Source organism: Trachypithecus francoisi, unplaced genomic scaffold, assembly GCF_009764315.1.
Source record: "Trachypithecus francoisi isolate TF-2019V2 unplaced genomic scaffold, Tfra_2.0 Lachesis_group16, whole genome shotgun sequence".
In the NCBI taxonomy this organism is placed as follows: Eukaryota; Metazoa; Chordata; class Mammalia; order Primates; family Cercopithecidae; genus Trachypithecus; species Trachypithecus francoisi.
In genome coordinates this window covers 76,972,789-76,995,951 of record NW_022681461.1, presented here as the reverse complement: position 1 = coordinate 76,995,951, position 23,163 = coordinate 76,972,789, and the positions used below count along the sequence as shown (strand labels likewise).

At 41.9% G+C, this 23,163-nt stretch overlaps 1 protein-coding gene across 4 annotated transcripts in view; it reads right to left on the bottom strand.

Moving 5' to 3' along the window:
• Window positions 1-18,893, bottom strand: part of TMEM245 (transmembrane protein 245) — a 105,028-nt gene extending 86,135 nt beyond the window's left edge. For all 4 annotated transcript variants that reach the window (XM_033237875.1, XM_033237878.1, XM_033237876.1 and 1 more), the window contains exons 1-3: window positions 18,274-18,893; window positions 6,474-6,591; window positions 4,229-4,330 (exon numbers count right to left, since the gene is read on the bottom strand). In XM_033237875.1, coding sequence (XP_033093766.1) covers window positions 4,229-4,330; window positions 6,474-6,591; window positions 18,274-18,855 — 802 coding nt within the window. In that variant the 5' untranslated portion in view covers window positions 18,856-18,893. The remainder of the gene's footprint in view (window positions 1-4,228; window positions 4,331-6,473; window positions 6,592-18,273) is intronic.
• Window positions 18,894-23,163: the final 4,270 nt, after the last annotated feature.

Here is a 23,163-nt window from a genome sequence, read left to right as displayed (position 1 = left end):
GAGAAATTAATTCTTTTTAAAACATACTGCAGCTAGTAATCTGCTCTTGGAGTTTATTACAGCCATCAGAAAGAAGCAAGGAGCAAAGTATTGCTCAACTACAGAAGCTTTGTGTTCAGATTTACCTCTCCAGTCACAGCTGCTTCCACACGGCTGGGTAACCAGAAGTCTGGTCTGATGATTTGAGGACCACTACTATATCCTGACAACCTCTCCACTTTCCACTCCTTAGAGATCTCTACCTTTAATCAACTATTTCCAGATATAGGTCACTCACAGCCAGGGTACCTCAAAACTAATCTTTAAAAGCAGATGGTCTATTCAACTTTGTACTAGAAATTCCAACCAGAGCAATCTGGCAAGAAAAATAAATTACAGTCATGCAAATTAGAAAGGAAGAAGTCAAACTATCTCTATTGTAGATGACTGACCTTATATATGCAAAATCCTAAAGAATATACCAAAGAACTACTGAAGCTAATAAATTGAGCAGAGCTGAAGGATGCAAGATCAACAAGCAAAAAATCTGTTTTATTTCTACCCAGCAGCAATAAACCATCCAAAAAGAAAATTAAGAAAACAATTCCACATGATAGTATCAAAAAGAATAAGGAATAAATTAAAGGTGCAAGACATATACAAAGAAAACTTCAAAACACCGCCGACTGCTATGTTCATTGCAGCACTGTTCACAATAGCCAAAATTTGGAAGAAACCTAAGTATCCATCAACAGATAAATGGATAAAGAACATGTGGTACTTATACACAATGGAGTACTATTCAGCCAAAAAAAACAGAATGAGATCCTGTCATTTCCAACAACATGGATGGAACTGGAGGCCGTATAAGCTAAGTGAAATAAACTAGGCACAGAAAGACAAACATCTAATGTTCTCACTTATTTGTGGGATCTAAAACTCAAAACAATTGAACTCAGAGATAGAGAGCAGAAGGATGGTTACCAGAGGCTGGGAAGCATAATGGGAGGGTAAGGGGAAGCTGGAAGTGGTTATTAATAGGTACCAAAAAAATTAAAAAGAATGGACAGGGCACAGTGGCTTATGCCTGTAATACCAGCACTTTGGGAGGCCAAGGCAGGCGAACCACCTGAGATCAGGGGTTCAAGACCAGCCTGGCCAACATGGTGAAACCCTGTCTCTACAACAATACAAATATTAGTCAGGCATAATGGTGGGTGCCTGTAATACCAGCTACTCGGGAGGTTGAAGCAGGAGAATCACTTGAATCCGGGAGGTGGAGGCTGAAAAGAGCTGAGATCGTGCCACTGCACCCCAGCCTAGCCAACAGAGCGAGACTCCATCTCAAAAAAAAAAAAAAAAAAAAGAGTAAGACCTAGTATTTGATAGCACAATTTGAGGCTGAGGTAGGAGAATCGCTTGAACCTGGGAGGCAGAGGCTGCAGTGAGCTGAGTTCATGCCATTACACTCCAGCCTGGCCAACAGAGCGAGACTCCATCTCAAAAAAAAAAAAAATTAAAAAGAATAAGACCTAGTATTCGATAGCAAAACAATTATTGACTGTAGTCAATAATTTAACTGTATATTTTAAAATAACAAAGAGTATAATTGGATTGTTTATAGCAAGGGATAACTACTTGAGGAGATGGATACTCCATTTTACTTGATGTGATTATTAGACATTACATGCCTGTGTCAAAACATCCCATGTACCCCATAAATATATACACCTACTATGTAGCCACAAAAAATAAAATTTAAAATTAAAAAAAAAACTGCTGAAAAATTAAAGAGTAACGAAATAAATGGAAATGCATCCCATGCTCATAAATTGTAAGGTTTTTGTGGTTTTGTTTTTTTATATTGTAAAGATGGCAATGCTTTCCCAAGTGATCTCTAGATTGAATGCAATCCCTATCAAAATGCCAACAGGCTTTTCTGTAAAAACAGAAAACCTGATCTTAAATAGGGAAATGCAAGGGACCAAAAAATAGTCAAAACAATTTTGAAAATGAAGAATAAAGTTGGAGGATTCGGCCGGGCGCGGTGGCTCAAGCCTGTAATCCCAGCACTTTGGGAGGCCGAGACGGGTGGATCACGAGGTCAGGAGATCGAGACCATCCTGGCTAACATGGTGAAACCCCGTCTCTACTAAAAATACAAAAAAAACTAGCTGGGCGAGGTGGCGGGCGCCTGTAGTCCCAGCTACTCGGGAGGCTGAGGCAGGAGAATGGCGTAAACCCGGGAGGCGGAGCTTGCAGTGAGCTGAGATCCGGCCACTGCACTCCAGTCCGGGAGACAGAGCGAGACTCCGCCTCAAAAAAAAAAAAAGTTGGAGGATTCATGCTTCCGAATTTCGAAACTACAGTAATCAAAAGAATGTGTTAACTGACATGAGGCTAGACATATAGATCAGTGAAACACAACAGAAAGGGCAGAAATAAACCCATACATATATGGTCAATTGATTTCTGACAAGGGTGCCAAGGCCACCTTCAACAAACAGCGCTGAGAGAACTGAATATACGCAGGCAAAAGAATGAGGTTGGACCCTTACCTTACTTCATGTACAAAAATTATTTCAAAACGGATCAATGACCTACATATAAGAGATAAAAGTATAAAATTCTTAAAAGGAAACTTAAGGGTAAGTATTCACCGACCTTAGATTTGGCGATTGTTTTTCAGATGACACGAAAAACACAAGCAATAAAAGAAAAAATAAATTGGACTTCAAAAAAATTTCTGTGCATCAAAACAGACGGACTATCAAGAGAGTAAAAATATAACCCACCAATGGAATATTTACAAATCATATATTTGATAAGGGTCTAGTAGCTATATAAGGAACTCTTAAAATGCAACAACAAGCAACAAGGCAAACAATTTAATTTTTTTTAAAGGGGAAAGAATTTGAATAGACATTTCTCCAAAGAAGAGAAACAAATGGCCAAAAAGCAAATGAAAAGATGCTCAACATCATTAGTTATTAGGGAAATGCAAATGAAAACAACAATGAGATACCACTTCATACCCACTAGACTGGCCATTATCAAAAAGTGAAAAATAATAGATGTCGACAAGGATGCAGAGAAATTAGAATCCTGATACATTGCTGGTAGAAATTTGAATGGTACATCTGCTGTGGAAAATAGTTTGGCAGTTCCTTAAAAAATGAAACACAGAATTACCATATGACCCAGTAATTCTACTCATAGGTAAATATTCAAAAGAACTGAAAACGTGCATTCAAATAAATACTTGCACACAAACGTTCACAGCGGCACTATTCACAATAGCCAAATGGTAGAAATAACTCAAATCTCCATCAACTGACGAGCAGATAAACCAAATGTGGTGTACTCTTACCATGGAATATAATTCAGCCATAAAAAGGAATGAAGTACTGATATATGTACAGGGTTTCTTTCCGAGGTGATGAAAATGTCTTGGAACCAGACAGAGGTCATGGTTGCACAACATTGTGATATATTGTATGCCTTTTTTCTTTTTGAGACAGTCTCACTCTGTCGCCAGGCTAGAGTGCGCTGGCACGATCTTGACTCATTGCAACCTCCACCTCCCGGGTTCAAGCAAGTCTTCTGCCTCAGTCTCCCAAGTAGCTGGGACTACAGGCACACACTACCATGCCCAGCTAATTTTTGTATTTTTAGTAGAGACGGGGTTTACCCATATTGGCCAGGCTGGTCTCAAACTCCTGACCTCGTGATCTGCCCACCTCAGCCTCCCAAAGTGCTGGGATTACAGACGTGAGCCACTGCACCCGGCCTGTATGCCATTTTTAAATGGTTACTGCACCGGTAGCCCTTGCTACTTGGGAGGCTGAGGTTGGAAAACCCCTGAGCCCAGGAGTTGAAGGTTACAGTGAGCTATCATTGTGCCACTGCACTCCAGCCTGGGCAACACAGCAAGACCCTGTCACTAAAAAATAAAATAAAATATTTTTATTTAATATTTAATAAAATATTAAAATTTAATATTTAATAAAATATTAAAATAAGATATTTTAATAAATTAAAATACAATGGCTTATGATTAATTTTAAGTTATAATACCAAAACAAAGCATGGTCTAACAACCTAAAACATTTTAAACGATTTATTTTCCATTCAGAAACCATCATAGGTTTTTAAATAAATTCAAAGTTACTTCATCATAGCATTTTTTAAAAAGCTACTCTCCAAAATGCTTCAAAGAGTAATATTAATAGAATGCCCTATTTCTTACCAGAAGACTCTTTTCCATTCTGTTTTTCATACAGGGTGCCCACAGACATCAGGAAAACAATAACCAAGAATACTGGAATTCTCCATGAGCCAGCAAGGGATGCTGCAAATTAAGAATTAACATTTTTAGTGAAATAAAAACCTAGTACTTGTTTTTACAAAACCGAATTTTGTAGTTTGACAGAACAATCTGGTATATATGTTAATTACAGAATTACTTATCAGGCAAAAAAAAAATTTTAAGTCCATTAGATAGATAAAACTTCAAGGTTTCTCAAAATTAAGTTTATCCCTGCTCTCAGAGGCCCCTGGTCAAATGGATAGGGTATATGCCTGCCTACCTTTAATAGGGTTTAAAGAGAGTCTATTGTAATGCATATCAAGGGTCTAAAACCATCCTGAACTCAAATCACCTACTTCACCCCAGAATGACCAGAGTTAGGCATAGATCTCAAAGTCATAAAGTCTGACTTGGTTTCTTGAAAATACCACTGGGGCCGGGCGCGGTGGCTCAAGCCTGTAATTCCAGCACTTTGGGAGGCTGAGACGGGTGGATCACGAGGTCAGGAGATCGAGACCATCCTGGCTTACACGGTGAAACCCCGTCTCTACTAAAAAATACTAAAAAACTAGCCGGGTGAGGTGGTGGGAGCCTGTAGTCCCAGCTACTCGGGAGGCTGAGGCAGGAAAATGGTGTAAACCCGGGAGGCGGAGCTTGCAGTGAGCTGAGATCCGGCCACTGTACTCCAGCCCGGGCGACAGAGCGAGATTCCATCTCAAAAAAAAAAAAAAAGAAAGAAAAGAAAATACCACTGGGTGTGACTTTCTCTCTCAAGAAAGAGAATGGCCCAAAAGAGCACAGCAAAAGCGTCGATGTCTCCTCCTCAGTGTATAATGCAAAAATGTTTACAAGTTGGCCACGTGCAGTGGCTCACACCTGTAATCCCAGCACTTTGTGGGGGACCCAGGTAGGTGGCTCATTTGAGGTCAGGAGTTCGAGACCAGCCTGGCCAGCATGGTAAAATCATGTCTCTACTAAAAATACAAAAAAAAAATTAGCCAGGCGTGGTGGTGCATGCCTGTAATCCCAGCTATTTGGGAGGCTGAGGCAGGAGAATTGCTTGAACTCAGGAGCTGGAGGCTACAGTGAGACAAGATCACACCACTCCACTGCAGCCTGGGCGATGGAGTGAGACTCCGTGTCAAAAAAAAAAAAAATTTTTACAAGTCACCAAGAAACAGGTATCTACCCATAACCATTTCCCTGAGTCCACCTAGAACCTCATAAACATCCCTGCATGCCTGCCTCCTTCCTCTGCCTTCCTCGAGTTCAAAATGAGTCATATCTGACATACAGGATCTTGCAGATAAATTCCTCTATCATTCCAACTCAACAAAGCTAGAGAATAATGCTTTGTTTGACATCAAAAAAAGACAGAGACATAGTGTTTTTTATTTTATTTTTAACAATAAGTAGTAGCTCTAGAAACTAAGGCTATCCACTGCTCTGGGTTACTGAATTGTGTTGTTAAATTAGAACTTAATGTTTCCATGGGCTCAAACTTGGGAGATGAAAGTCTCAACCATAAATACCACACTGAAAAATCAACATCTGAGCAGTCAGCCACCCAGCTAACATAAGAGGGAACCCATTACTCTGAGCAGCTCTGACATCAAATATCCTTATGTGGAAAAGAGTTTTGTCTCTCTGAAGCTACTCATGACTCTGACATCTCTCCCTCATGGTTAGAGATCTGTTTAAAGCACTCTTTCACAGGACAGTCCTTCAAATATTAGAAATAGGCTTTCATGTCTTATATCCTCCTTACCTCTATCTCCTTTCTACCCTAGACCCCCAGTTCCCTCCTCTTATCCAGAGTAAACATCTCTAGTTCCTTTAACTGGTTCTCACACATGATTCTGAGGACCTCCTATCGTTGACTGCTTATCTATATCCTCCCTTAAGTATGACACTCAGAAATGATATGAGAATCCAAGGGTGCTCTACTTTTTAAGATGTATTGACTTTTAAAAGGACCTTTTGGAAAATGAACATAATTAAAGACATTTTAAAGCACATCATTTTCATTAAAATTTAATGAAAGATTAAAGCATAACATTTTCTAAAGATTAAAGAATTTTAAATGCAACATGTAACACTACAAAAAATTCACTTTCATTCACACAGTCGGCCTCTGCAGACCTTAGGCCAGACTTAAAAAAAAAAAAAAAAAGAAGGAACCCACCTAAATGAAAAAGCAATATAATCCAGACAGGAATTGAAACTGCTCTCAAGTAGCGTTCAGTGCTTGCATTCCACTTGAATGAAACAGTCAACACATAGCCAACCACCAACGTCCAGATCTTAAATAAATGAAATAAAGACACGGCTGTAAAATCTATACACATGAAAATGAACATAGAATTATATAAAATCTGTGTCTATACAACAGGAGGGCTCTGGACATAGCACAGAAAAGATAAAGGTTGATGGTGCCAAAGAAACGTGCCTAGGTTCTCCTCGTTTAGAGAATCTAAGTTTTGAAACATTAGGCATTTGAAATCTCATGTAGTGATATTAAATAGTTGTTTAACAAAAGATACATAGCTCAAAAACTGTCTTATACATAAAATGCTTGAGATAAAATATTCAAAGCATAAACCATGGATTTAAATTAAGAGTCTAATCTTGTGGAATTCCTACAGTTTTCTCTGTTAATCGCTGTTTAGAAAAGAAATGGAAAGAAGAAAAAAAAAACAAGAAAAGGAAAGCTTTCCAAAAAGAATCAGGTTAAGATTCTATTGCAGCTTATAAAATATGTTTGTTACTAGGAAAATAACTCCGTAAAAGTTAGAAAGCAGCCAGCTGAAGTGTGATCCTGCTGAAATAACCTAGGCAACAGATGATTAGAACCTAATCCAGAATTATGATGCACCAGCTGAAGAAGTGTGCCTGAAAAAAAATATTATTAGAGGAACAAACAGCAGGATTTCAGAACAGAAGAATCAGCCAGGATACCCTCCTCAGTTCTTTCTATACTAAAGTTAAATGACTCTAGAGCTTAAGAAGCATCAAAAGAAACCAGCATAGCCTACACAGAAACTCATATTTTAATAGAACACTTATAAAACACAGGGAATACATAATCCAGAACACATCTGAGCACAAAGAAGTTAATTAACGTAAGACCAAGAAGCTAAACTTCAAGTTTGACATGAATCTCGCCAAAAAAAAAAAAAAAAGCAAATTAAGACAAAAAGAAACTTCAAGCTATATAATTCAGAGCATGAAGAAAAAAGAACTGATGGGATTACTAAAAAAGACAGAAAAAAACTATCTCCTACATTATTTTGGTCAAATCTATCAATAAAAATAATCTTCACATCTTAAAAATGTTTATAGCTTCTAACCTCAGAATTGAACTTTCAGACTTTATCCTTACTAAATAATGATAAATTCTGAAGAAGCTTTAAATATAAAGAAGCTTATCAGAGTATGATTCAGAACAGTGGAAAAAGTGATTACCTAAAAGGTCAACAACTGGGAAACGATTATGACTTACTCAATAAAATGTTATGCAACCATTAAAATCACTTTTTAAAAACAAAGACTATACAGTTTAAAAACTCCCAATATCATACTAAGTTAGAAGTAAAATACAAAGAATATATATGATGTGATTACATCTACTATATGGTGGGAGGAAAAGAAAATGTACTAAAAAGTTAGTGGCTGTATGTGGGTGGTAAGATTTTGTTTTTCCTTTCACTTTTTTCTGTATTTTCCAAATTGCCTTTAATAAGCACTAATTATTTTATAATAAAAAGGACATTAAAATATCTTCTTCAAGTAACTATCAGATGAAATATTAAAGAGCTCTGAAACTCAAAAATATGAGGACATGGGAAGTGAGACTACAGCTGCTTCAAAAAGTCCAGTCTTGCTGGACCAGACCAATTAACCCGGGGAATTCAAAGCATTTGAGATCTGATGGTAGAGCACAGAAAAAAATCTGAGTACAATAATAGTACACTTATATAACAGTCCTATGTGCCAGGCCCTATTCTAATGCTTTATAGATACTAACTCATTTGATCCTCATAACCCCACAAAATAAGTACTATTATGATCCTCATTTTACACATGAAAGAAACTCAGATTTCAGAGAAGTGACTTGCCCAAGGCCACAAAGCTAATAAATGACAGAAGCAGGTTTAGAACCCAGGAATCTGGCTCCAGAGTGCACTTTTCTAACCATAAGGAGAAAGAAGTGTGGTGCCAGAATACTAAAGATAAACAAAAGCTGCTCAGATTTTCACAAGGGAAAATTAAAATAGTCAATTTTGACAACTACAACTTGTTGAAATTAAAAAGAAAAAATCCTCAGTAAATGGATAGTCTTCAGAGGTACGTCAGTTAGCCCCACCCTATTAAACATTATGTCAATCACTTAGATGAAAGACCAGAGGCACAATAATCTAAAAAACTGATTTTACGCAAATCAGTTATACAAAACTGAGTTGTCAATAAACACTGAGATAACATATCATGATTCAAAAAGATATCCTGAAGCCAGAACAATGGGCTAATCCAGATAAGATTAAATTATATGAAAAGAAATGCAAAGTTCTGCTTTGAGGTTCAAAACTCAACTGTACAAGTATGGAATGGAAAGAGAACATCTAAACCACTTTTCAGTTCAGTATGAGTCAGCGTATGACTAGTAGAAGCACTTATTTCTGAAAGTACAATACTCATATCAGGGAAAGTGATTGTTTCAATTAATTTTGCACACCAAACCACACAACAAAATTCAGCCTTGGAAAGGAAATAAAAATCACAACACGATATATAAATGTAGCTGGGGGAAAAAGTTTCGCTTAGAAAAGAGAAGGAAATATCAAGATTTTGTAGCTATCTTCAAATAATTTTTAAAATGTCTTCTGGGAGAGGCATAAGACTTGATTTTCTGTGGTTCTGAGAGCAGAAATAGGTGGGAATTAGGAAATAACACAGCTCAGTAAAAGGATAGGTTTTTCCAACAAACTGCAGCTATCAAAAAATGGAATAATCATCACTAAAAGTGTTTGAGCAAACGTCGACCAGATGTTACTCAGTAAAAGGATAGGTTTTTCCAACAAACTGCAGCTATCAAAAAATGGAATAATCATCACTAAAAGTGTTTGAGCAAACGTCGACCAGAGATGACAAAGTAAGTACTACCCTCAATAAGAAGCTGAACTGGAGGTCACAATATATACAGTACCTCCAAAAAGTTTTTGTTTCTTATCTGTATGCATAAGGAATTAATATCATTTGCAGGGAGAGAAAAAATAAGAGACTGCATACTTCAGATTTTTTAAGAGAAATTTATGATCTAACAAGAAGCATGTATTTTCATCTATCAACCTGAAACTCACAGATTACCCCATTCCAGTTTAAAATAACCATTTTAAAATATACTCCCCAATTCTACTTTTAGGAGTGTTTTACAGAAGCACACTGTGCAGGCAGATATAAAAATATTCACTGTTGCCGTTTACAATATAAAAAATTGAAAACAACTTAAGTATTTTATAGGGAACTATTTAATGCTATTTCCAAAAACTGAGTAATTACTCAGACTTTCAACAGTATGATGAACATCAATATGCAGTGCTACAATGTCAATTTATTAGTGTGTAAATTTATAATGGTGAAAACATACTGAACAAAAAAATGTTTTAAAATATTATCTCTACATGGTTGGATTTCAAGGAGTAATTTGCTTATTTTTTTTTACAGGTACTCAATTTTCTACTAAGGTTACGTAGTATCTTTATAAACAGAAAAAGAAGTATTTTTAACTTTTAGGAAATTCTTTTGGCTTCTGGATTTTTTTCCAGTATTTTGAAGTGCTTCCTCAGAAAAGATTTGCAGAAGTAATATCAGTTTAAGAGGTAAGGGCCATTTATAAAAACACTTTAGAGTTTATATTAAGCCCATTATGATTATACAATTACCAATGGTTAAAAATGTTTATCAAAGTATTCTAATATAAATTCAGAGCTAAGAAAATCTGTTAAAAACATTTTCTAAAAGGCATCGGGGGTAAAAAGATTTATACTGTAGCAGTATTAAAAAGAAAGAAGTGGCCAGGCGTGGTGGCTCACACCTGTAATCCTTGCACTTTGGGAGGCCAAGGCGGGCAGAACACATGAAGTCAGGAGTTCGAGATCAGCCTGGCCAATGTGGTGAAACCCCATCTCTACTAAAAATACAAAAATTAGCCAGGTGTGGTGACACGGGCCTGTAATCCTGGCTACTCGGGAGGCTGAGGCAGCAGAATCACTGGAACCCAGGAGGTGGAGGTATAGTGAGCCGAGATTGCACCACTGCACTCCAGCCTGGACAGCAAGAACAAAACTCCATCTCAAAGAAAAAGAAAAAGAGAAGAGAAAAGAAAAGACATATATCTCTAAGTGCTAACAAGGAAAGATATCCACAGTACAATGATAAATGAAAGAGCAAAGTACAGAACTGTATGTTATCTCATCTTTGTTTTAAAAAACAAAAAACCAAAACCTTCTACTTTGTATGTTCACATGGGCATAGAAATGAATTTAGGAGCCTTTACATCAAACAGTTAACAATAGTAACATCTGAATAGTGGGAATAGTGGTGGAAAAAGGGGTAATTCGACCGGGCGCGGTGGCTCACGCCTGTAATCCCAGCACTTTAGGAGACCGAGATGGGCAGATCACAAGGTCAGGAGTTCAACGCTAGTCTGGCCAACATGGTGAAATCCCATCTCTACTAAAAATACAAAAATTAGCCAGGCACGGTGGCGGGCACCTGTAATCCCAGCTACTCGGGAGGCTGCGGCGGGAAAATTGCTTGAACCAGGGAGGTGAAGGTTACAGTGAGCCAAGATCGCACCACTGCACTCCAGCCTGAGTGACAGAGCAAGAATCTGTCTCGCAAGGAAAAAAAAGAAAAGGGATAATTCACTTTTATCATATAAACTTCTATTCTGCTTATGTTTTTTTCAAATGTAACAAACATTTTACTTGAGTCAACATTTTGAATCACTAAATATCCTTTAAAATAACAAAAATAAGGATTTGTTACTAGCCGGGCGAGGTGGCGGGCGCCTGTAGTCCCAGCTACTCGGGAGGCTGAGGCAGGAGAATGGCGTGAACCTAGGAGGCGGAGCTTGCAGTGAGCTGAGATCCGGCCACTGCACTCCAGCCTGGGAGACAGAGCCAGACTCCGTCTCAAAAAACAAAAAAAAAAACAAAAACAAAAAAAATAAGGATTTGTACATTCATGTTTCACACATAATTTCTAGTCTAGGACCCCTTAAGAGTTCTTTAATTCTTAAATCTTCACTAACACAGAAACATGAGGTTAACAAGTCAACTTTATATATGTTTAGCCTCTGAGCAAACCTATTCAAGTGTGAATTTATTCCAGGCATTAAATCAATGAGCCACAGTTACAGATAAGAGGGCATATTTTTCCAAATTTATGTTCTCCAAAACAACATGTCCTTTTCAAAATACACATTCCATAGTCATTTTTATAGCACCAATGTGCTAGACACTACATAAGACTGCATAAAATTTGGCAACATTTACTTAGCACTTCAAGTAAAGGGAACTAATAGGCAATCACATTTTCCTTTCATTTCACACAATTATCCACATATACTTTTCTAGTTAAATAACATATTAAATGTAGAAAACATTAACTAGAGACTCCGCCTTTTCAACTGTCTTTGTTTCATTTATTGTCATCTGGGCATTAACTGGAAAAACAACTTGGTTGCTTCTGTTACACATTTTTGCAGAACAGTTTCTTAAGCTTTTTTTTAGAGAGAATAAAACTACAGGCTGGGCGCAGAGGCTCACAACTGTAATCCCAGCACTTTGGGAGGCCGAGGCAGGTGAATCACCTGAGGTTAGGAGTTTGAGACCAGTCTGGCCAACATGGTGGAACCCCATCTCTACTAAACATACAAAAAATTAGCCAGACATGGTGGCAGGTGCCTGTAGTCCCAGCTCCTCGGGAGGCTGAGGCAGGAGAATCACTTGAACCTGGGAGGCAGAGGTTGCAGTGAGCCGAGAATGTGCCATTGCACTCCAGCCTGGGCAACAAGAGCTTAAATCCGTCTCCCTCCCCAAAAAAACACAACTACAAACCTCCTTCCAAGTTAAGGAGTCACAGCCCTAATCATAGCCTCAAGCAGCAACTGCTTAAGGTCCTTCAATTATCCACTTAATTCTAATGAGAAAACCATTCTCTTTGTCATATGGCAACTTAGAGTCAACAACTTTTATATTCAAAGTCTTTAACTGAGAAAACTAAGTACTAGAAACTTTCCTCTCCTTGTTTCTTGCTGCCAGGCAAGCAGAAACAAACCCAGAAATGTGTTTAAAAGTGAGTCAGTAGTGAATGGCTGACTAAGGTCCACTGCTGAAGAGCCTCTTGTGATCTGTAAAATAGAACACCGTGAAATCTTAGAAATTGTTCAAGCCAACCCCTCACTTTACACAACTGGGACTGAATGTACCAGAGGAGGGCCCTGGTCTGCCCAAGGTCACAAAGTTAGTTACTAGCAAAGCCACCTTTAGAACTTAAGGTTTTTGTTTTTTTTTTTTTTAATCTTTCAGCCACTATTCTCTCCACCTCATGCTTCTTTAAAAAGATGGAAACAATGGGATCAGAGACCACAGAGAAAAACAAATCTATTATTACTGCAAAAACTAAATGGTCTTCAAATTTTCCACCAAGTCTAAATTAACAGAATGAGAAAGATCAGAATGCCCCCCAACAGAGAGAAATGGTGGAGCAGGGCACAACATCAGCTTTTTCAAATTTACCTTGCATAACTCTACCATGGGAAGATGCCAAGAATTGAGTAACATGTGAACCCGGTGCAACGGCTGATTTTTTTTTTTAAGTGTTCTGAAGTCACTTACTAAGTCAGTGCAATCTTCTAACCTATCCAAAACTGTTGAAAAAGAGTTACTCATCCCATAAATGATAGTTTTTCACTTGTAAGCAGCATGGAGTTTTAGGAGACTGAAGAAATCTACAAATGACATGAAGAGGAACTGAACTGGAAGGATAAACTAGTGACAAAGAAAAACATAGGTCCAGGCCAGGCGCAGTGGCCCATGCCTGTAATCCCAGCACTTTGGGAGGCCAAGGCAGGTGGATCACCTGAGGTCTAGAGTTCGAGACCAGCCTGGCCAACATGGTGAAACCCCGTCTCTATTAAAAATAATACAAAAATTAGCCAGGCATGGTGGTGGGTGCCTGTAATCCCAGCACTCGGGAGGCTGAAGCAAGAGAATTGCTTGAATCCAGGAGGTGGAGGTTGCAGTGAGCCGAGATCACACCATTGCACTCCAGCCTGGGCAACAAGAGTGAAACTCCATCTCAATATACAAAACGAAAAAAAGAAAAAAGAAAAACACAGGTCCCAAGGACACTAAAAAGGAAAACTGATGGGATCTGGAAAACTGCACAGGTATAAAAATAAAAGAGGCCGGGCGCGGTGGCTCAAGCCTGTAATCCCAGCACTTTGGGAGGCCGAGACGGGCGGATCACGAGGTCAGGAGATCGAGACCATCCTGGCTAATACGGTGAAACCCCGTCTCTACTAAAAAATACAAAAACACTAGCCGGGCGACGAGGCAGGCGCCTGTAGTCCCAGCTACTCGGGAGGCTGAGACAGGAGAATGGCGTGAACCCGGGAGGCGGAGCTTGCAGTGAGATGAGAGCCGGCCACTGCACTCCAGCCTGGGCGGCAGAGCAAGACTCCGTCTCAAAAAAAAATAAATAAATAAAATAAAATAAAAGAAAGAAGAGAGATGAATAAGGTTTCTAGATGAGTAGAATGCTGATATTCTTCTGTTTTTTCCTAGTAACTAGAATCCTTTTTTTTCTTTTTTTTGAGACAGAGTCTCGCTCTGTCGCCCAGGCTGGAGTGTAATGGCGCAATCTGGGTTCATTACAACCTCTGCCTCCCAGCTTCAAGCAATTCTCCTGCCTAGAGTGGCTGGGATTATGGCATCCACCACCACACCCAGCTAGTTTTTGTATTTTTAGTAGAGACGGGGTTTCATCATGTTGGCCAGGCTGGTCTCAAACTCCTGACTTCAGGTGATCCACCTGCCTCGGCTTGCCAAAGTGCTGGGATTACAGGTGCGAGCCACCGCACCCGGCCTAGAATCCATTTATATTAAAAATAATTAAACACAATGTATTAGGGAAAACTTTTTTTTTTTTTTTTTTTTTTGAGACGGAGTCTCGCTCTGTCGCCCAGGCTGGAGTGCAGTGGCCGGATTTCAGCTCACTGCAAGCTCCGCCTCCCAGGTTCACGCCATTCTCTTGCCTCAGCCTCCCGAGTAGCTGGGACTACAGGCGCCCGCCACCTCGCCCGGCTAATTTTTTGTATTTTTTAGTAGAGACGGGGTTTCACCAGGTTAGCCAGGATGGTCTCTATCTCCTGACCTCGTGATCCGCCCGTCTCGGCCTGGGATTACAGGCTTGAGCCACCGCGCCCGGCCGGGAAAACTTTTAAAAAATCCTTACTGAAGGTTACTACAAAGAGTTTTGATAACAGCAGGACTTCATCTGCTGCTAGGTCTATTGAACGCCATTTACTGACAGCATAAACAGATCAATCTCTGAATTAGTTTTCTCACATATGAAATCCCTCCCTCCTACCTCACAGGACATTGTGAGAATGAAGTAACACCCATGTAAAAGAACCTAATCTAGTGCCTGGGACATGGCAGATGCTTAAAAGTTGGATCTTAAATGGATGAACTGTCAGTTCATCAAAACAGGGATTCACTTAAAGTTAACTTTTCTCTCTGCCTCTCTCATCTATACTGCTCTTCAGCAGCAGGCCCATTGTTAAAGTAGCCTAGAAAGCATAAAGACCATGTTCTATACCAGGCAGCCCTGCTTGGGCTCATAAAACCAAACCACTGTGAACTGTGGGATGGAAAAGTTCCAGAATGGGCCTGCTGCCCAGTCACATAACCTACTTTCACTTCATGTCAGGCCTTAATCAGCACTTTCTTTTTTATTTTAAAAGATCGGGGTGGGGGGGGGGGATCTCACTATGTTGCCCAGGCTGGTCTCAAACTCCTGGGCTCAAGCAATTGGCCTCCCGAAGTGCTGGGATTACAGGCATTAAGCCACTGTGCCTGGCCTTAAATCAACACTTTTATTTATTTATTTTTTTTGGAGACAGGATCTTGCTCTGTTGCCCAGGCTGGAGTGTAGTGGCACAATCTCGTCTCACTGCAACCTCCACCTCTTGCGTTCAAGTGCCTCAGTTCTCGTCCCTCAGCCTCCCGAGTAGCTGGGACCACAGGCGTGCACCACCATGCCTGGCTGATTTTTTGTAGTTTTAGTAGAGACTGGGTTTCAACATGTTGGCCAGGCTGATCTTCTCGAACTCCTGGCCTCAAGTGATTCACCTGTGTGGGCCTCCTGCAGTGCTGGGACTACAGGCGTGGACAACCCCACCTGGCCTTAATCAGCACTTTTGGATGAGAGCAAGGACTCCTTGTCTTCCCAGGTACACCTCACCCCAACCAACTATCCACCCTTAAACGGTGCTTGAGCAAAATGCAACTCTACGCCTTGTTTCTCTGAAACTCTATCAACCTGAAGCTTCTCTTTCAAATTTAGCCCTTCTACCACTCCCTACTCACTTCTAAACTCATACTCTTTTATGTTGAGTTTGTTCAGTTTTTTTTTTTTTTAACCCTCTCTCTTTTTCCTTGCTCCCAACACTTGAGCCAAACAGCTGAATTTCAAGGGTTTTTTTGGGGGGGGGGAACGGAGTTTTGCTCATCCCCCAGGATGGAGTGCACTGGTGCAACCTCAGCTCACTCCAACCTCTGCTTCCCAGGTTCAAGTGATTCTTCTGCCTCAGCCTCCCAAATAGTTGGGATTACAGGCGCCCACCACAACACCCAGCTAATTTTTTTTTTTTGTATTTTTGATAGAGATGGGGTTTCACCATGCTGGCCAGGCTGGTCTTGAACTCCTGACCTCAGGTGATCCACGCGCCTTGGCCTCCCAAAGTTCTAGGATTACAGGCATGAGCCACTGCACCCGGCCAATTTCAAGCTTTCAAAAAATCATTCATTGGTTGGACCTTCCTTCTCCCACTCCCAGGTCTAATCAATGTTGGCCCCCACTTCTCTTCCACTCATCCACAACCCATACAAATGAAATACAAAGATGAAGGTTTATCTTCAGTAAAAAGATACTCAAAGGTATACTCCGAGCTGTGGATGTTTCTTTAGAAGTGCTCAACTCTTTCCATTGAGTATCTGAGAGAGACTGCTAGAAATACCTCATACTCATGCCAAATTACTCACGTATTCAATTTCTTACTCTAGTATGAAAATATACTATTTACATATGGCAGGCCTTTCTTTTCTAATTTCCTACAGTTTGATGGATATGCTCCTTGAGCAGTATCAACAGTCAAAAATGTTAGCAGAATCTATGTGTCTTTGACAAAACTGAATTTCTTGAGGAAAATAACCAAGTGTATTTTTCTTAGCACACAGTGTTCTGTCTTCTAGATAAGAAGCATTCGACCCACTTAGCTGAATTGTGAAACTGCAAGATAAACAATAAAAAGCACTGAACTGGGCCTCCATAAAAGTGAACCACAGATTCACTCTGTAAAAGTGAACCACAAAGTGTGACTTTGGACCAATCACATTCTCTGGGCCTGTGGCCCATAACTGGTGAGTCATGAACATTTATCTGTATGTCTCTCATCTCCATTAGAATATGCTCATATACCTTGAAGACGGGACCTGTATCTTAGTCCTTTTTTAAATCCCTCACAAAGCCCAGTACCTAACATATGCTCGATCAACTTTAAACACGAACCAAGAGGTGGTATTGAGTGAACAAGAGAAGAAGGGTGTTTGGGGTCATTCACCACTCTGCCAATAACCTCAGGCAAGCCACAACACTGCTGGACAGATAAGGGGAATTAATATTTTGCAACTTAATGATGTCAAGGTACACTGAACTTTATTTCACTGACAAAAGTAGTGAATCAAAATTTGTAAATGGTACTGTTCATGAATCAATTGGCATTCTTACGCACTAAATCTCCACTTGTCTTGAACAGTCACCAGTTAAAGATGTGGATAACTAACTAGTCCACAATATAGTCTGAGTTAGGAATTGTGTCACTAGATTATCTTTGAAATCCCTTCCAATTCTAAAGCTCCCTGATTTTCTAAGAGTAAGCTCCGGGTAATCCAAGCATCACAAATCTACGTCTCTCTCCTTCACGCGGTCCGCTGCTTTACTCCAAGCGGAAGGAGGTGTGCTCTGGTACACCAGTCCGTGCACAACAAAAGTAGTTACCAAAAAGTAAATCGTGGACAGGAAGAGGCACAGGCGGCTCGGCACCCAGTGCCTTGCACAAATTATACAGAAATCACCTGAACCGAGAGGCAGCACCAGCCAGTTAAGCAAGCTTTGTTTTAGGACTTGTGAGAAATCTAAGACACCCAGACCCCTCTTTGCCCCTAAGTAGCCCTAGCCTGTAAGAGGTCACCTTTCCTATCTGCAGGATGGCAAGTTGGCCTAGAATCTCGAAGGTCCCTTCCACCTCTTTCAGATGCGCAGAACTGAGGGTGGCCGAAGCACTCCCGCCCTCTCCAACCAGGAGTACAACCAAGCCCCACTGCCACGCTCTGAGGCCTCTCTCTGCAAAGCAGAATAGCGATTCTCAATCCAGAGCACTATCTCCCTAAAAGGGCCTGCTAGGATTGAGGCAAGGCGGGAAGCAGGGAGGCAATTTCAAATTATGCCCGCCCTCTTTTTGGAAGAATGTGCGCCAAATTCCTGAGGTGTGACAAGGAAAGCGGAGACGGACAGTCACTGCAGCACAAGTGTGGCCCCTCGTCGCCCCTGCACCGGGAGGAACAACTGCAGGATTGCATCCCAGTGTGCCGGCACCACGGGCGGGGGGCGGGTGCGGACTGCCGCTCACTCACCCACAGGCTGCTGAAGTAGTCCAGCCCGCGGCAGATGAGCGCGGCAGCGTGCAACAGCAGCACCTGCACGCTCAGATAGCTGCCGAGGCAGTAGAGGCCGTACAGAAGCGGGCCGCCGGCGCCGAGCAGCAGGAGCAGGCGGCGGCGACGCAACGCCTGCTCGCCCAGGGCCTCCACGCCGTAGTCGATGAAGCAGAGCGGCAGCAGAAGCGCGGCCAGGACGATGGGCGTGTGCGCGCGGTGCAGGCGCTGCAGCCAGTGGCGGCCCAGGCGTGTCAGCGAGCTCTTGAAGGGGTGCAGGAAGGTGCCGCACAGCACGGCCCAGAGCAGCGGCCGCAGGAAGGCCTCCAGGATGAAGTACACCAGCACCGCGGCGCCACAGCACAGGCACACGAACAGCACGGCCCCGGTGTTGTAGAAGGCCTGCTTGATGGGCTTGTCGAATCGCAGCGCCAGCACCGCAGTCCGCGGGGTCTCCCCACCACTGGCACTCGGTCCGACTGCGCGCGGAACCCGCGGGGCCGGACCGGGAGAGCCCCGAGGGCTGGGCGCCGCAGACGAGCCGCCGCCGTCGGCCATCATCCCTCCGCCACAGCCGCCCCCGAGGGGCGGTAATGAGAGCCGGGCGAGAATCGCGGGCGGGAGGCAGGGCGGGGGGCGCGCGGGATTGTGGGAGTTGTAGTTCCACACTGGTTTTTAGGCCCACCAAGCGCTTAAAGGAAACTACAACTCCCAAAGGGGAATGGGGAGAACGCGTCCGCCCCCTTGGTGTCCGCAGGGTCCTGGTAACAAGTTTGTAGGGTCTACATCTTCCTAGAGGGGGCGGGGGGGACGGGGAAAAAAGCTCCTTTCACTCGTTCGTTAATGTCAATTTCTCGCGAAGCGAGATCCCAAAAGGCGCCACATTCAGATATTAAAACCCAAGCTGCATACTAGAATACCGTGAGGGAGTACTTTTAAAGAACCAGTGCCCCGATTCTATTTTAGTGATTTATTTAACAGATACTTTTAAAGTGTTTGCTTTGGTGTATCTGACAGGATTTTAAATAGAGATTACCATATAATAGGCCATATTCTAAGTGGCTCACTCCTATTAACTCATTTAATCCTTGAAACAACCCTACAAAGAAGGTGTTATTATCCTCAATTTTACAAACTGAAAAACTGAGACAGAGTCGTTAAGTACGTAGCCAGAGTCACACAGCTACCAAATGGCACAGGCAAGATTCAAACTCAGGGATTCCGGCTCCAAAGGCTATACTTTTAATCTACCATAGTATTTGGCCTGAGGAAAGAACTCTTGGCATTTTTTAAATGTTCCTCAGAAGCCTGTAATTTGCAGCAGCTGTTGACAACTGTTTGTGCAGGTTTCGCTGTGGAAAGCAATCTAAACCCTTAAAGAGTCATAGATCAAAGTCTCAAACTGCCACTGTTTCTTTTTGAGACTTGATGTCAAGTCAGTTAAGCCCCCAATCTCAAGTTTTCCTCTGTCACAAGGCGATGATAATAATAATAGCTTTTGCTTTAGAGTTATTGCTGGAGGGGGGGAGAAGGAAACTCTGGGGCGTTACAAGGTGCTTCTGTTCTCCTATTGGAAAAGTGCTGGGATCCAAGCCCGCTACCCATAAAATATCCCAATTAACGTTTTCATTTTTAAAAAAACTTAAGAAAGCCTTGACTCAGTACTCAACATATGATTGCTTCAAACCCTGCAAGTTATCCCTTTCCTGTTTCAATAAGTATTCCTATTAATTTCAACATAATTTTTGTTTCCCTTCTAAAGCAGACAAGACAGGTATCATAATCCACAGTTTTCAGATAAAGAAACTATTGCTTGATAGATTTTGGAGACAAAGGGATTTAGTAAAGGAAGTAAAGGAAAAAGTAATTCCCTATCCATCTCGCTTGTAAGTTTCAGGTCTCAGTATTTCCGATGGCCTTTGGAATCTGAATACAACTGAAAACGCAGGGTTAGTTGCTCACCACTTGCAGATGCCAATTAACAAGAGCAAGGTCTGGCATAAAGAAAGTGATGTATTCCAAAGCTAGCTCAGGGGAAGAAGTACAGGTTTCCTCCCGAAGGGTACTTGTGGAGCAGAAAGCAGGCCTTTTTTATTTTTTATTTTTTATTTTTTTTTTTTGAGACAGAGTCTTGCTCTGTCGCCCAGGCTGGAGTGCACTGGCGCGATCTCAGCTCACTGCAAGCTCTGCCTCCCAGGTTCACGCCATTCACCTGCCTCAGCCTCTCGAGTAGCTGGGACTACGGGCGCCCGCCACCATGCCCGGCTACTTTTTTCTGTTTTTTAGTAGAGACGGGGTTTCACCCTGTTAGCCAGAATGGTCTCGATCTCTGAAAGCAGGCACTTTTAAATTGAAGGAAGCAAGCAGTTGTCGAGGGAGGGGTCTGCATGCCTTATCTACTGGGTGGTCAAGCTGGTGACTGCTGGCACCTTCGTCTGCGGGACTAAGCCAAAAACCCCCCAGATGGAAGAGAGTTTCACATTTCTCAAGGCAGTCTCCTGGTGGGAGGGAGTTTTGTAGAAATTGGATGTTATCTCTTGAGGAATCCTCCTGGTGGGTGAGAGTTCCTTTCTGGAGCTCCTAAGCACATAGATGAACCTGCCCTATAGGGACTGTCTGGTGAAGACAAGGTAAAAGGCTATATTTACCTTTATTAATTAATTTATTTATTTATTTATTTATGAGACAGAATCTCGCTCTTGTCACCCAGGCTGGAGTGCAATGGTGCGATCTCGGCTCACTGCAACCTCCACTTCCCGGCTTCAAGAGAGTCTCCTGCCTCAGGCTCCCAAATAGCTGGGATTACAGGCACCCGCCACCATGCCCAGCTAATTTTTTTTTTTTTTTTAAACGGGGTTTCACCATGTTGACCAGGCTGGTCTCCAACTCCTGACTTCATGTGATCCACCCACCTCAGCCTCCCAAAGTGCTGGGATTACAGGCATGAGCCACTGCACCTGGCCTACATTTGCCTTTTTAAAGGGCTAAGTAGGAAGCGAGAAACTAAGGGAACGAGAAGAGAGAAAGAATAAACTAGCTCTCAGAAAAAATAAGAGTATTCAGTTACAGTTTGACTCTGTAAATATTTTTGTTTCAGTTGTTCCTACATTTTACTTTGTTTCTTTATTTGTTCAGGCTTTCTGGGATTACACTTATAAAGTATGGTCACATTTGCCTTCAGTCCATGTTACACTGACTTAAGCCCCCATCTACATAATAACAAAGGCCTCAACCTCCTTCCTAAAAAGTCCTTGGTGATTTCTATGGGGGGTCCCAAAAGGGGTGCCTCACATATACCCAGAGACACGAGTCAGCTGCTACCAACCACCCTGCTGCCCACATAGCCCAACTGAGTCTAGTGCCCATCAGAAGATTTCTGGTGCCTGTATGATTATCCCCAGATCCTGGATACTCCCAAACTTCTAATCCTCAAGGTACCAAAGCAGAGCTGCATTTAATTCTGATAAGGCGAAAAAGTCTTTCTCCCTCGCTTGACAAATATTTTGTCACCCAATCCCTAAAGTAGGTCAGTGTGCCAGTGTTTTAGTTTTTTGGTTATTTTTGTTTTGTTTTGTTTTTTTGAGACAGAGTCTTGCTCTGTCACCTAGGCTGGAGTGCAGTGATGCAATCTCAGCTCACTACAACTTCCGCCTCCTGAGTTCAAGCGATTCTCCAGCCTCAGCTTCCCGAGTAGCTGGGATTACAGGCACACAACACGACCACACCCAGCTAATTTTTTGTGTTTTCAGTAGAGACAGGGTTTCACTATGTTGACCAGGCTGGTCTTGAACTCCTGACTTCAAGTGATCCACCTACCCCAGCCTCCCAAAGTGCTGGCATTACAGGCACACATGACCCCGTCCGGGTAATTTTTTGTATCTTTAGTAGAGATGGGGTTTCACCATGTTGACCAGGCTGGTCTTGAACCCCTGACCTCAAGTGATCCACGTACGCCAGCCTCCCAAAGTGCTGGGATTACAGGCGTGAGCCACAGTGCCTGGCCAATGCCCAGTGTTTATAACTCCTCTCATGAATAGTTCCTTCCATGTCTGGCCTTCAGTCCTCTAACCACAGGGATTCAAAACCCATCCAATGGATCAGTGAGGGAACAAAGACTGAACCCTCTCTGTCCTGCTCCAACCAAAGACTCTCTTCCTCTAGTTACAAAATGAGAGCTCCCATGTTACACAACAAAAGCATTTATCAGTGGATGCAAGCAGAAGTGGGACAGGACATGGGGTGTTAATGCTGCCTAAATTGTGTTGGGCCACAATTTAGCAACAACTCAGCAAATCAAAAAAATGCCCTGTCATGGTGCTTTGCTTCCAAATCTCAGTGAAAGTGAAAATTGCTGAGCATTTCAAGATGGTTCTAATGGCCAAAGCCAGAGGACTGACAGGTGTCACTCAGCATTTCTAGTCAATGAAACTCTGACAGAAATGAAGGCTGAAGCACGAGAATCTAACTAGACTAGTCTTTATGTGGCCTAGCACAAGGCTGGGTTCACACAGGGTTTCACTCACCCCTCCTGAGATTGTCCTCACCACACTGCAGTCAAAGTTAGTGGTTTATGTGTCTGTCTCCCTTCAGAGCTCCTTGAGAACAGGGACTGGGTTTTCTTCATTTCCGTGGGCCCAGCACCTGGCACAGCGTAGGACATACTGAGTGGGAACTCAGTGTTTGCTGAGCAAGAGAATGAATGAGTGGCGTCCTTTCAAAAAAGACTGTCTGTGCTTCCTGCGAGAAATGATACTGAAACCTGGGGATGTTTCTACTGAGCATCCATGTGGTTGAGAGCAGAGAAAAATTAAAATACTGGGACATAGAACCTAAAAACTAAATTTGAGAAAGAAGTCAATTGTCCACTCA